This window comes from Paralichthys olivaceus, chromosome 7, assembly GCF_024713975.1.
Source record: "Paralichthys olivaceus isolate ysfri-2021 chromosome 7, ASM2471397v2, whole genome shotgun sequence".
Classification (NCBI taxonomy): domain Eukaryota; kingdom Metazoa; phylum Chordata; class Actinopteri; order Pleuronectiformes; family Paralichthyidae; genus Paralichthys; species Paralichthys olivaceus.
In genome coordinates this window covers 830001-844853 of record NC_091099.1, presented here as the reverse complement: position 1 = coordinate 844853, position 14853 = coordinate 830001, and the positions used below count along the sequence as shown (strand labels likewise).

Below are 14853 nucleotides of genomic sequence, written 5' to 3'. Positions count from 1 at the left end.
GAACAAGTTGAAGAAAAAGGAGCGATGGTGGTGGTGAGGAAAAACGAATGCAGGAGCAGTGGTTTGGAAACCAGACGTTCAGAGCTAAAGATGTAACAACTCTCTGTGCATACGTCGGTTTATTTAACTGAAGTTTGTTTCTGTTCACATCGACATTAAGCTCATGATGTTTTTGGATTATATCGATTCCTCAGTCTGCTTCACGTTTTGCTTCTTCATCATTTCCATCCATTCATACGTACATCCCATTCTTGGGAACTCACATGCAGAGATTTTGAGATATTGTGTTCAACAGACAGACAATCGTACATTTCTGGAGCTAGAATATAATATACATATATATAAAAGCTGGTGAGGTGAGGAACAGAGGCCTCAACCAGATTAAAGCGAGTTCATGGATTTTAATTTAAACCCAAACAAACTGAAAATCCGACTTTTAAGCATCTAAATGGAGAAAGGTTCATTACACTGCTGGTTTCAGATCTTTCCAGACATTGTGGTAAAACAGTAAGAAACATAGCACAACAATAAACTTGCGTAACTCTTTTCTAAAACACTGGCGGCAAAGCGCTTGTATGAAAAAAAATCATAAAACCCGCGGCATAATGGTAATCAAAATAAATCGAAGAAAGAAAAGAAAAGAATGGAGTGAAGGAAGTCTGTGGCAGAATGGTCGATTGAAGCACTTATGCAGAGTGCCAGCATGTTATTCCCCCCCGTATGTGGTTTCAGGAGGGGGGCGCCGCTCTCACTGGCTAGAATGGATAATAAATAGTGGAGCGGGCTGCGTTTCAAAGCTGTGTGGTGTGGGTGCATGGGGTCAGATGGTATTTCCTACTAAACGTTGCAGGAGGGCATTAAACACAGTTAAGCCCGGAGCCCAAACCGCCGCTGTCATGGAGAAGCAGCAAACATCTGCATCCAGCTGTGTGCGAACAGAAGTCACCTCCGCAGGAACGAGAGGTGACTTCTGTTGTTCTCCCACACACAACCCCTCTCCCCAGGTTGAACAGTTTGTCAACACACACTCTCCTGCTGCTTCTCCTTCTTGTGGTTGAAGGAACAACCGAGATCGACCCTGATTGTGGTTTTTCTGTCGACGCTCGTCCAAACTCAGCCTCAGCATTCCTCAGTCCTGGGGAGGGAGAGCCGACGTGTTTATCTTTGTATGTATAAAAGCTCTCGTCGGAGAAGCAAAGTTTTGGCGACCCGTTAAGATACTTGTCCGTCCAAAATCTACCACTGGTGTTAAAATGTGATTTCCGTCGTTTTCACACTCGTAAAACTTCTCTTCCCTTGAGACCTGTGTGGAGGCATCAGCATTTGATGTTTCTCCACAAATTTATTCAGGTTTTTCCTTTAAAATGTGATTAATTACATCGTCCGATCAAAATCATCCGACTGATTCAAGTTCGGAACTTAAATCTAAGTGGTCAAAACAAAGCACCTTCCCTCCCCCACTTTCTCTCCTCGTCTCGTTTTCGTTCGCTCCGTCCCCTCGTCTCCACATCTCATTCTCTCCCCCTCTGTGTTTGTCTTTACGTTCGCAGGAGTAACAGACTCTCAGTGGGGGGTTCACAGACTGGCTCCCCGGGGTCCTCCAGGGGGGGCTCTCTGACTAATGGGGAGCTGACTGAGGAGCAGATCCCCGGGCCGGGCTCGTCTGGTCACCGCCGCTCTTCCAAGAGTCTTGGAAGCCCAGGAAATGGATCAGGTATACGAGACACACAGAATAATATGTGTGTACACTGACTCAGATCTGTTTCAACAGTTTCAGCTCACAAGGCTGTAACGGTTTGTTTTTACAGCTCATCAGGAAGTGACAGTGTTAAGCAGCCAGCTGGGATGTGTTTCTCGTTAGCATGTGGATGCGGTGGTTTAGAAAATGGCTCAGAAATTCAAATAATATAAAAATCCAGATCAGCTTCTTAGAGCCGGGTTTGTTTTGTCTTTTGAGTTAACGCTGTAACAGTGAGTCGGGCGTTTTATGTCCTTGTTTCTTCTTTTTGCGTTTTTCCTCAGACAAAGTTGAGTTGACGTCGAACGGGCCAGAGAACGGTCGGGTGGGCGTGGCCCGTCAAACGCCTCCTCCGTCCTCTCCATCAGGCCGATCACCAGCTCCGAGCAGCGGCAGCAGCCCTCCTCCCGTTCAGGACGCTCTGGGTCCGGCCGCCCTGGCGGAGCCCAGCCCAAACGCCACCTCTGGCAGCACAGAGCAGGCCGGTGGCAACAGCACGACGGAGCCCACGACAGAATCACTCCCGGCGGGGTGAGAGTTTAACACTGACACACACATTAAGAATATGATTTGTCTAATGAGGAGAACAGTTTGTTTTCTGTGATTACAAATGAGTGAAAACAGATCTGACAATTGTTTCTGTGTCACCGTCTGTGTTCAGCTGGGAGCAGAGGGTGTTGCCTCATGGCAGAGTTTACTACGTCGACCACAACACCAAAACCACCACCTGGGAGCGGCCGCTGCCACCAGGGTACGTCCACAAACATTTTCACGTTCCACGTACACTCGTTTTATCACTAATGGTGCGTGACGCTTGGTACTGTCGCCCTCGTCATAGCGGCAACAACCAATCACAGTATCCTGCTCAGGACACACAACACACTGGGTTTACTCAGACTCAAGGATTAACTGACACTGGTCAAAGACTGAAAGTGTCTGGTTGGCGAACAAGCACAGGAAGGTGATTCTAGTTAAAACAAGTTTTTAAACACATTTTCAAACCTGATGTTTTGTTTCCTGGTAAAATAAAAAAAACCTGATGAGATCATTTGTACATAAATGCAGGGTTTCGTTCACATTGTTTATCCCGGTTCATTCACACATCCTGATGATGTGGTTATAAAAAGTTAGTCAATAGAAAAAGTTCACACAGTTTATTCTGAAGACATACTTGTAGGATTGTCTCATAACCGTCTGCAAACAGTTCCTCCTTTGTGCGGTTGACGATCCAACAGAGGAGGTTAAATCAAGTTAGATGGTGCAACACAGCTAATAAGCTACAACAGCTTCTTCCACTTTGGACTCCCTCAAAGGTCAGTGCTGTTCAGACAGTTCATCGACGACGCCAAGTCCAACGTCAGACTTCATCAAAGTTGTTTAAACGCTGGTGTGACTGGATGTTAAAGTGTTTACACCATTGGACATTTGCAAGCTCACCGTCAGTCGATTTTAAAAATGTAATATGTTCTCAGTTTATATATATATATACACGTTGTAGTGTGGTTTTGAATGAGCCAATGGGATTCGTGTTTATACAGTGTTTGTGTATGTTTTCGCACTTTTCTCCCTCTGTTTTGATGCATCATTACGAGTAACCCTGCCAGAGTCCAGCCCTTTTACGACATCTTTTACTTGCACACTTATTTATTGTTTGTCTCGGTGTGAGCGACTGGGTGACGGAGAGAAAGAGAGGCTGTTTTTAGGAAAAGGTCAGCCCCTCCTCTACAACCTCCAACCCCCATCTCAGTTTTTCCGTACAAGCAACGAGAGCGAGGGGGCCCAGAGAACAAAAGTCCTTTCTCAGCGCCACATGTACTTCTATCCACCGCTGTGTTGGCTGTCGGCCGGTGGCCCTTCAGAGGATCAATTAGCAGGCTAATGCCAGGCTAGCACTCCAGATGCACACACCAGGAACTGTTTAGAGTTTGGGGGCAGTTAAGAAATCTAGGTTTGGAAACTGAAATAAAAGAATCCACCCTGAGCCGGACTGGAGGAAAACACACGCGTCTTTATCAAATACACTGTTTGTAACACAAGCTCGGCCACCGTGGTCATAACACACTCTCCTTTAGTTCAACAGAACCAGGGCTGTTTTAATTAACGCTGATGCTCTGTTTATCTGTCAACCACAATGTCACATAGCATGTTTATACTCTGCGCTGCTTTTCAAAACATGGGTCCCATTTTACTGAGCTACTCTTTTTTTTGTTTAGTTTTTTTTTAAAGCCAAACAGCCAATCAAAAGAAAACAACTTAATCAAAGCTCCGTGTCAATCCCGACGGCGTCTCTCCATCCCGGCCCGGTTACTGGATCTGCTCCACATGGGAGTTTGTTTGTGTTTGATACCGACACTGAGATACTTCATGACCCGTGGTGGGATGTAGCAAAGTACATTTACTTAGTTACTGTACATACATTTATTTTAAGGTACTACACCACCACATATATTAACTGATGAACTGATCCGCTGATCAAATCAGAGCAGGCAGGTAACATTAGACCCCGCCTCCTGCCGCTGGTGATAAGGAAATGATGTAATGATGTAGGCGACTGTTGCATAAGGAGGGCTTCACTCTGTAAGTACTTTGGCTCCGAGCGGGTCGTCCTCTAATCAGGAGGTCGGTGGTTTGATCCCCAGCTCCTCTGGTCCTAGAGGTGCTGTATGGATGTGTATGGATGTATAAATGCTGACAGGCGACGAAGAGTAAGACGACTTTCCACGAGAAGAGTGAGGATGAGCTGCATATTCTTCATCCTGACAGTTCATGCGAGTTCGAGTTCCGAGAAAAACACAGGGAAGTTAGTTAATGACACGACTGGTACGAAGAGTTTAAGTCAGATAGCAGAACTAAGTAGAGGCTCGCAGACAGGCCGCTGCGGCCTCTGGGATTTTCCCTGGCTCCAGTAAATAACTAGCTAGTACTAATATCAGAGTGTTTTTCCTGCCTTTTAAAGGAAGCTCAGAAGCAGAGTGGTCAGAGGGACGATCCCTCAACCAAATAACTCCCTGTGTTTGCAATCATCCGCTCTGCTGAAGTGTCCCTGAGCAAGATACTGAGACCGACAAGAGAAAAGAGGCTTCACTTCAGAACACAACAGAGCATCCTTACGCTTCTTCATCCTTACATCAGCTTGTCTAGTCGTATATGTAATCCAACACCGCGGTGCTTTGAGAAGTAAAGACAGGAAACAGAATATCTAAGAGCGGAATTTATTCTATGACTTGTGTCGCACGTTCAGCTCAGTCGATGTTTTTCATCCTGACTGAAGAGGAAACCACCGTTTGACCACTTTAGAAAAACTCTGAACAAAGGTGACAAATACAATCAATGGAGTTTTTAACATCGGAGCTGAGCAGAAGTTATCTGTGCCGGCCTGCCTCCGGAAGTTCAGGCTGTTTTCTCGTATAAATTCTGCAGTGCTGAAGTCAGACACATGAGAATAGCTGCAGAACATCATCGAGTCCAGAGGACTGATCTTTTTGTGTGGACCTCTGCTGTGTGTGTGTGTGTGTCCGTGGACCCTCTGTATCTCAGTCCGTGTCCAGACCCCCTGTCTCGGGGGAACAGTAGAAAACACACACTGCCGAACATGGTTACTGTCACTAAAAACCTGCCGCCTGTTGTTGTGTTCCATCCTGACTGAGCTTCGGGAAGCTTCGAGCTGGTGTCTTTGGTTCTAATGTATTTGAAGGGAATAGTGCGTTCTTCTATTTTGCATCATCGAGAGCCGCCTTTCAAACATGGAGACAACTTTCAACCTAACCTGGACGCTAACTCGGAAAAAGGCGATTCCTTGTTGTGTATCAGTGCAGATCACACGCCACGCCGGACTCATCTCTTTGTTTTTAGAAGGAATAAAAAATCTAAATCGATTATATTTAAATGTTTAATGTGTAACTGGGGTTTTATCAGGAATGGTTTGGTTTAACCATCTCAGCATCATCTCTCGTTTCCTTCCTCTGCTCTTGTTGTCCTTCTCCCCCTCTTCCCTCCCTCCTCTTTTCCTTCTTCCCACTCTCTGTTTCCCCCCCCTCACTGTTTTCTTTACTTTTCTTGTCTGTGTGTCTTTTTCCTCGTCTCTATAAATCGCTACAGTTGCTTTTAAGCACAACCACCCACTCTGGACCCGCTTAATAAAGATGTTGTTGAACGCCACCACTTCTCTCTTTATCCCCCTCACCCAGTTGGGAGAAGCGAGTGGACCAGCAGGGCCGATTCTACTACGTGGACCACAACACCAGAACCACCACATGGCAGAGGCCCACGGCCGAGACGGTGCGCAACTACCAGCAGTGGCAGAGCCAGCGCAGCCAGCTGCAGGGCGCCATGCACCAGTTCAGCCAGCGTTTCCTCTACCAGGTATTCCAGGGCCTCACAGTACGTTGATATACATGAGATAATTAAACCTCATCCAGACAAAGGAAACATGGATCAGTTATTTTATTTGAAAGACTAGGAATAATATATAATAATATTCTTCTTAATCAACTTATCAAATGCAACGTGTTCAGTTCTCCTGAGAAACCAAATTCACGAAATCAAGTTTATCAGAATCTACAGTTGCGAGCGAGCACCACAACCACACGACTACTGAAATCAGATTGGTTCGAACGATAGACGGGTAGCGGCACAGTTCAGACGACAGTTTCTGGAGCTCTTACTGCCTGACCCTGAGTAAAATCACAGCAAGCAAGTGGTCGTGTTGATGATGATTCGAAGGACATGGCCACAAATACACAAATGTTTCAGATCACAGGTCACACATATACGAGGAACTCCGCGTGAGGCCATGCTGTGATTTGTCTCGCCACAGGAAGCCAATGTTTTATCCGCCTCCCTGTTGCATGGTCACACATCCGAAAATGTGTCTGTGGCAACCTTGCCTCCTTCAGTCACGATGGATTGTTCTCTGGTTTGTCACATGACAAAGAAGAAAACAAACGGCATCGGCCTTGAATATCAGCCGTGAACATTCAGAACTATTTCCAGTGAATGTCTGACCTGGTTCTTTCCCTGCAGCTGGTGTGGAGTTAAATGCTTCACTATCTCTTCCAAGGATGTTTTAGAATTTCTGATATAGTTTTTTAATCTCTGTCCTGTCTGACAGCACCACCCTTTAACTGTTCAGCCCCAGCGTCGCTGCTCGTGCTAACTGCTAACTTCTGCTAACCACTTCTAATACTGTTTACTCCAAACCAACCAAGAAGATTGAACAGATCCGGTGCAGGAGAAGATTTAAGCTAAAAACCCAGGAAAGACACTAATTCAGTTTTAGAGCAGCAAGTGTAAAAACACACACATCAAACCTTTGTCTTGAGTTGTGTATGTTCTCTCACTTCTTGGAGGTAAAACCTTTCAGTGTCACATCACCGCCGGGCTCAGTTTCTCTGTTTCCGCTCACATCAATTAGTCTGTAAAACACAGCTATTTACTTTGTTTACATTTGCACGTCATGGCCACAAACGCACCACAGCGCTGAAAACAATCCACACACGTTGTGAGTGAGTCCAGCGCTGAGCGCATCACAGTGCGGTTCCCTCGTCATCGAACAGTCGGAGGACGTTGGCTGTGGATAAAAGATGTTGTTCGAAACTTTGTAGTGTTTTTCCTGTGGAGCCGTTCGATCCTCGACCGTCTTCTCTCCAACAAACGATCGTCCTCAGTGAAGCAGCCAAGGTCAGACAGCAGCCAGACAGTAAACAACAGAGCTTTCTCAATGAACCATTAGTAAAACCAGCGTTAAAGCTCTTACAGGCTCCTTTAAAAACACCCCACCCTGCACTCTGTCTGCTGTGTCACTGTTTATACACTTTGTGTTGTCGACAGTAACGTTTCTGTGTTTGTCACTGACTCTCACTCACCGTCTTCCACTGCCGGCAGTCTGCAACTCCACGCCATGTGGTGTAACGCCGCACTGTTATTGGCTGAGGGAGAAAGTAGGGGCGCTTGTTTAATTGCAGGTGGAGTCTCACCTTTAGCAGTATCTCTGTCTGCCGCTCTGCACATTATCTATGTGAGTTATGTAACTCTGGATATTGACCTGTATCTAACATCTGGGCAGTTGAACCCTCAAGAGGCAGAGAAACAAAACTCCTTTGTGAAAACCATCAAAACAAGTTAATAATAAATGTTAACAGGGTTGTTGAGGTCGGTAACTTCCACTGATTTATTGTCCTCTGGCATTTACAGTAGCTCTTGGCAGGTGTTACATTCTGTCGGTGGTAATGTGATTACTACCTTTGCTTTATTTATTGAAATACCAATGTTATTACTGTAACTGAAGATCTGGTAATGCTTCCATTCAGAAGAGAAGCTTCAGCACACTTCTCTGTGTACTATTCAAATCTCATGAAGAGAGAATCTGCAGAGAAAGTCATTGTTTTTCTTCTTAGTGTCAAACTACATCTGTTGAGTCTCCTCTGCTCGTCTGGCGTCAGGTCGTGGCTGCACGTTAATCAAGATGTTCCTGACGTGTGTTAACCCGGCAAAGTTTTTTATTCCCATAAATCAGAAAGATTACGTTTCATTTTATCCAAAGCGACTTAGAATATGTGCATCAACCAAGAGAGAACAAACCCAGAACAACAAGATAAAGTACAATTTGCTTAGAAAAAAGCCAAACTACAAAGTGCTACAGCTGATTGGTGGATGCAGAGCGGAGTGGACCAGAGCCTGGACCAGAACCTGGACCAGAGCCTGGACCAGAGCCTGGACCAGAACCTGGACCAGAGCCTGGACCAGAACCTGTGATCATTTGTCCTGCAACAAAGCAAACAACCACAAAGTGCTGGTTCTGACTATTGCCTGACGTGGGTAATATTTGCAGCGAGGACATTCAGAGCCTGTAAAGAAGACGACTGAGCCGAGTCTCACTGATGCTCAGCTGACGCCACACGTCTGATGTAGAATCATTGCATTAGCAGCGCGTCACTCGGGGCAACACGACCCCACAGTAATGTTCAGGTTCAGTCTGAGCTGGAAGCTTCGCCTCTTCCTCTCTCAGTGTGTGAGAACAGCCGACAGGCAGGTCTGCCCCTCGGAGCTGATAGCACACTGCTCTGTCTTGGAATGCCCTCGCTGCTGATACCAGGGACTATTTCTGGCCCCAGTGTGTGTGAACAAGGACACACAGCTCATAGTCTGACTGCGAAACACAACGTAGCATCGCACTAATGATTACAACATATAATGATTTCTCATTGTGTCCTGCCATTAAAATCAGTGTGTGTGTGTGTGTGCGCGTGTCTGTGTGTGTCCGTGTGTGTCCGTGTGTGTCTGTGTGTGTGTGTGTGTCTGTGTGTGTGTGTTCTCTGGGCTGTAATGTTGAGTTCAGGTGCCACATTTCTTTTCTGTAGCACATGACATCAGAAGTGGGTCCAGTCGTCCTCAGGCTTTGCAGTGACCTGTATTCATTGTGTAGCTCAAACCTAAACCATGTTCATGTGTGACTCTTCCCTCAGTTCACATCTTATCTGACCGTAACCAGGAGCATGTGCACACCTTCAGTGTGTGTGTGTGTGTGTGTGTGTGTGTGTGTGTTTGCAGTGTAGTCTCAGCTTGTTACCCCAGAGAGAGAGAGAGAGAGAGAGAGAGAACGGCCTCTGAGTCATTAACTGCTGTTTCCGCCGTCGCCCCTCGACCTCCCACCGTCCCTCACCCCTCTCCCTCCTCCTTTCACCTCCTCTCCCCTCCCTCACCTCTGACCTCACCGCACCATTCTTTCGTCTCTACACAATCACCACTCTTCTGTGCAACACATTAAAATGTCTTTTGTTTGTATTTCTAGAAACTTCTGCCTCTGGTGCATGTTTTGAACGCTCCTCACCCTCCACCTCCGTTAATCTTCCTCCTGAGCAGGTCCACAGTTCTCCAGCTTGTTTTAGTGAGAACACTGTTTGTGTTTTAGTCTGAATGAACAGAAATGGAGACATTTGGAAACAAACAGCGTTGCCCTTGACTACCAGCGGTTAATGCAGCTAAAAACTTTCATCGTCAGTAACGTCGTCGTCGTCGCTACAAAGAAAAGGAGCTCCGACTTCTCACCATCGCTGTTCCTCGCTTTAGTGTTTTCTTTAACTGACTTCTGACTTGCACTGAACTCCGGATAATCTCCTGAAATGATGACACTTGATGTTGTAGGAGCTCTGTTAACACGATCATGTGATCTCCGCAGTGCAGTTACTATCACTTGATCACTTCCTGGCGCTCTGAAGACTTAAGCAACCAACTGCAGACCAGAGAATCTACTTCCCCCCCCGGCTTTCTTTCCATTCTCACTGGAACAAGGAGCCTTAACATCAGCACCTGAATCAGTCCTGTGTTTCATCAGCCTGAACAGAAAACTCCTCACACACATCAACACGTTCACTGGAGTTTACACTCAGCCCGTAACTGCTCATATTTTCATAAAGTGCTTTCCTAAGTGGTTTATTTTTCATGAATGGACAATGATCATAACTTATATAAACTGCGCTCGTGTTTTCTTCTCCTCTATTTTATGAGGAATAGAAATAAAAATCACACCTTATCTCTAAAATACACGTGAAGGATCAGTGAATCTGTCTGCACATATTTTAAATAGATTTACTGATCTGTTTGTAATTTACTCGTCGACGTACAGACAACTGTCACTCAATCATTTTGATTCCGTCCTCAGGCCGGTCCTGCTGTCACGACGAGACTCATTGGAGATTTATTTGTGTTGGACGTGTGTTCAGATATAACTGACTGGAAACGGAGTCTGAGAAGGAGAACAAACTTTCAAATCTGGCACTAAGAACATCTCTGCTCATCACATTCAGTGTTGTTGTTTACAGCTCGTCCACACGGCGTCGGCCCTCATCACCAAAACATCTGGAACCTCCTCGTCTGTCCAAGTGGACGTCTTCGTCCTGAGATATTTGTGTTCTTCCAGTTTCACGTCCGTCACGTGTTAGAAACCTCAGAGACTCGTCCACCGGTGAATTTTCCTGCTGTGTTCTCACATAAAACCTGGAACATTTCAGGAAAATATCCAGACTTCAGCTTCACTGTTGATGATATTTGTTGAAGGATCAGATGCATCATGAAAGATACTTACAGTCATATACATCGGAGCTGTGTAGACAAACTGAGGTTTGGACACTGGCTGAGCGAAGACATGAGACAAACATAATAAGTCTCAAATGTCTTCACGTTGTCTTCATCTGAACGAACTCAGTGACCTCCAGCTTCCTCCACCTCCTGTTTTCACTTTCTCTCCTTGTGCATCTTCTGCTCGAGTGTTGAGTCGTCTTTTTTGACAGAAAAGCAAAATGTGACTAAAGTCTACAGTTGTCTAAATATAGTGATTTATTTTTGACTCGTGTTCAACGTCTTCTAAATGTGCTGCACAGCTGAAACCGACATTTTCACCCAAGTTGCCTGCTCTTGAAACGGGTCTATTCGCTGTATTCCTCCCAGATCCATAACACCCAACCTTTATTTCACACGCTTCTGCCAACACGCTGCTTTTCCCTCTCTTCCTCTCCCTCCCTTGTTTTCTCTCTCTCTCTTTCTTTCTCTCTCTCTTTTTTTCTCCCTCTGGCCTCGCTCTGTCTGGAAGCTGCTGAGGAGCTGAATGGTCAGAGCCAGGATGAAGTCATCATGTCTTTATATCATTATATTCTCCTTTTACCTTTTTTAGTCACAGAAAACCCAAAAGGGTGGGGTGTGGGGGCAAAGATTGGCTGTCGATGGGAGCGACACAGAGTAACACACACACACAAACACACACACACACACAAACACCACACACACAAACACCACACACCCTTTAACCCTGTTATGTGCCCGCTCTGCCTCCTCCAGCGGATCCAGTCCTTTCCATCCCGGCTCCCTCACAGTTTCCATGACAGAGCCGCTTTAAATGGGCACCCACACTTTTCTCTTTGGGAAACACTGCGTACAGTGACGTTGAACTCCATTCGGAAAAGTGTTTTTTTTTATTTTTTATTATTACCTAACACCATTATTCGTCTTTCTGTGGTTTGTTTGTTTGTTTTTTTTTTATTTTTAATTAACCTGTAGCTTCATCCCCACCTGAACACCACTGGTAACCATGGTGACGTGTTATCTTTAGAGGTGCTCTGCGGCGGTTAATGATGCTCAAGTTGTTTGTGACACAGAAACCAACCGTTCGATAAACATTTATTTTGCAGCCGCTAATTCCTGACAAGCGTCTTTTCAGCTACTTTTCCACTCAGGCTAATGCATTCGTGTGTGTGTGTGTGTGTGTGTGAGTGTGTGTGTGTGAGTGTGTGTGAGTGTGTGTGTGTGTGTGACTGCAGGCTGAGTAAACCCTACAGTGGTTTCCAGACCCAGGGTGAATAAAGGTGCCTTTTGTCAGGCCTGAGGTGGGTTGGGGCGGCGGATGAGGAGGCGGGGTGGGTGGGGCGGGTCGGTGTCCAGTCTGGAACAAGCATGAATGTTCCCTCAGTTCCCTCAGACATCGCACTTCCCTGCCTACTTTCACAGCCGCTCTAGAAGAGAGCGAGCGAAGAGAGGAGGACCTTGGGGTGGGGGTTGGGAGGGGTGCCAGGGTGGAGGAGGCGGGGAGGAGGTGCAGCGTATTTGAGGAGGTGAGCGGGAAGACGAGGGGTTTGGGGGGGTGGGGCTTGCATCCAGCCAGTGAGCTCATTGGAACAGCGTTGTTGTTTTATCCTCCTACCGAGCGTGTAGTTTTTGGAAGGCATACGAGCTGCTGCTCAGCCAGATCCCTCAGTTGCCCCTTACTGCTGCAGCAGAGAGGAGCCACCCCCCCACCCTGCCCTTGACACTTACACACACACACTCACACTCACGCGCACACACACACACACACACACACTCACTTCACCCCGCCTGACTTACCCTCAGGTATTGTCCTGATTTCGTGAGTTAGCCTCGGATGCTCAGTGTTGATCTCCAGAACTTGGGAAACATCAGCTGAGTGAGTTAAACTTTTTTTTCCTCTCATCTACAACTTCAAGGTTTTTCACTCCTTTCTGCACTTTTTGTGGGATGGGGGGGGATGGGGGGTTGTTATTTCTCCTCCAAACTTCTCCTTCCTCTTCTCACCATGCGGCGATGAAAGACTGAGCCACCGACCATCAGCAGCGAGGATGAACCGCTGAGCAGAGGGACAGAAAGGTGTCTTAACCGGATCTGCTTTGTGTCTCTCTGTTTCTCCAGCAGCCGTCGGGTGCTCCGGTGGAAAATGACCCTCTGGGCGCGCTGCCTCCTGGATGGGGTGAGTTTTGCCGAACATTGCACCGTGTACTGTGAGTGAGGGGTACCAAGGTTTGTCCTCTGTCCGTCTGAATCCCTCCCTTCCTGCCGGAGGTGAATTCATTCTGCTCAGTCGGGGCCGGATTCTTGAGTCCAAGCTGCTCTATGAACAATGGGTTCTTGATTTTTTTCGCTCAGTTTAAGTGAAAATGTGTTTTTGATTCCTGCTGTAAGAGACTGAGGCTGTTTGTGCACATTTTATGATGATATTAAGCCTTAATCCAAAAATTAAAAACTGCTTCTGTGGGTTTTTTGTTATTTACTGGGGACTGTTCCTCAGCGAGCAGATCAGCTGCTAATTGATTGATTTATGTCTTGAGCATCATTCTGTTGTAGAAAATCTGGATAAAATATCACTGGGTTTGTACCAATCCATCACTTTACGAGCTCCCTTTACTCTAAAGTCCACAAATTACAGAGGCCACGTTATTGATGGGACTTTTCATCATTCAACATTTTCCCAAATGAGTAATGTAAGAGGATCCACTCAGAATCATGTCACACACATTCATTCATAAACGAACACGGCTGGCGGCGTCTTTTCACAAACTCCATCACTCAGCCATGTTCTCTCTGAAATCCCTCGCTCTCTGCCCATGATGCCTTTTCAACATGTTGCGGTACCTCAAGACGAAAACCTCAATTATATCACTGGCTGGGATCTGCTGCTCTGGCGCTCATTCTCATTTTTTCATCTTGCGGTTGCTTCCCTCGCTTTTCTTGTTTTTTTTTTTTTTTTTTGCTCAGGCTCAGATTCAAGAAGAGGAAGATGGGAGAAAAGAGGGAAAGATGGAGGAGAAGAAAAAAGAGACAGTGGCAAATGAAAGAAACTGGGGGTGGAGGGGGTGGGTTTGACTGGATAGTAAAGTGGGGGTGGAGAGAAAGAAAGTAAGAGCTGCAATGTGAGCACTACTGTTTCTGGGCCCTCCACACACTCCTGTTAATGAGAAAAAGATGTCAGAGCCACGGAGGGAGGAGGACGGGGGCACGAGCAACTCTCTCTCTCTCCCTCTCTCTCTCTCCCTCTCTCTCTCTCCCTCTCTCTCTCTCTCTCAACCATGGGCCTAAAGAGCACACACACACACACTTAAAAAACCTTCATACAATTTAATTCTGTTTCCAACTTTCAACTATTTGTTGCTTTTTTTTAAATGAAATCTTAACACACACACACACTCACATACTCACACTCTCACACACACACACACACACACACACACTCACACACACTCACACTCACACACACACTCGGCTTTACCCCGGTGAGGTATTTGGATCGAGCTGCAGTGAAATATCACACAGACTCGCTGGTTTTCTGTCACACTGGTGTGATCTGGTTTTCTCCGCACTCAGGTGATCTCTTACATCGCTCTCTGTTTATCATCAAGTTTTTTTAAATCCTCTCACTTTGCCGTAAAACTGTCTTTCCGTTGTTTCTCTCTGTGTCCGCAGAGAAGCGTCAGGATAATGGCCGAATTTACTTTGTCAACCATAACACTCGGACGACGCAGTGGGACGACCCGCGGACTCAAGGGTGAGACACTGAGCCAGCAGGCGTGTTAACGTGTGTGTGTGTGTGTGTGTGTGTGTGTGTGTGTGTGTGTGTGTGCGTGCGTGCATGAGCCTGCTTGTTAGATGGTGCATTGCTTTGAGTGTCTGCTTGTGCACAAGAGGACATAATCACCATACATGGTTACTATGACGACAGACCTGCAGAATCCTTCATGTGATGATATAATCAGGTGACTTTTCCTGCTTATCAGGAAACCAGGTGCATTGTGGGATTTAAAGAGTCACTCTCCCAAAGTCAGAAATAAAGGCAGATT

The 14853-nt window shown here is 46.2% G+C and overlaps 1 protein-coding gene across 9 annotated transcripts in view; it reads left to right on the top strand.

Annotated features, from left to right (window-relative positions):
• wwp2 (WW domain containing E3 ubiquitin protein ligase 2) overlaps positions 1 to 14853 on the top strand; it is a 36226-nt gene that overhangs the window by 12820 nt on the left and 8553 nt on the right. For 5 of the 9 annotated variants that reach the window (XM_069529153.1, XM_069529148.1, XM_069529151.1 and 2 more), the window contains 6 exons: positions 1551 to 1714; positions 2023 to 2269; positions 2400 to 2489; positions 5926 to 6100; positions 12932 to 12989; positions 14480 to 14561. In XM_069529153.1, the coding sequence (XP_069385254.1) occupies positions 1551 to 1714; positions 2023 to 2269; positions 2400 to 2489; positions 5926 to 6100; positions 12932 to 12989; positions 14480 to 14561 (816 nt within the window). Of the gene's footprint in view, positions 1 to 1550; positions 1715 to 2022; positions 2270 to 2399; positions 2490 to 5925; positions 6101 to 12544; positions 12690 to 12931; positions 12990 to 14313; positions 14381 to 14479; positions 14562 to 14853 lie in introns of those variants that run through there. The other 4 variants (XM_069529154.1, XM_069529152.1, XM_069529156.1 and 1 more) reach the window with 3 other exon arrangements.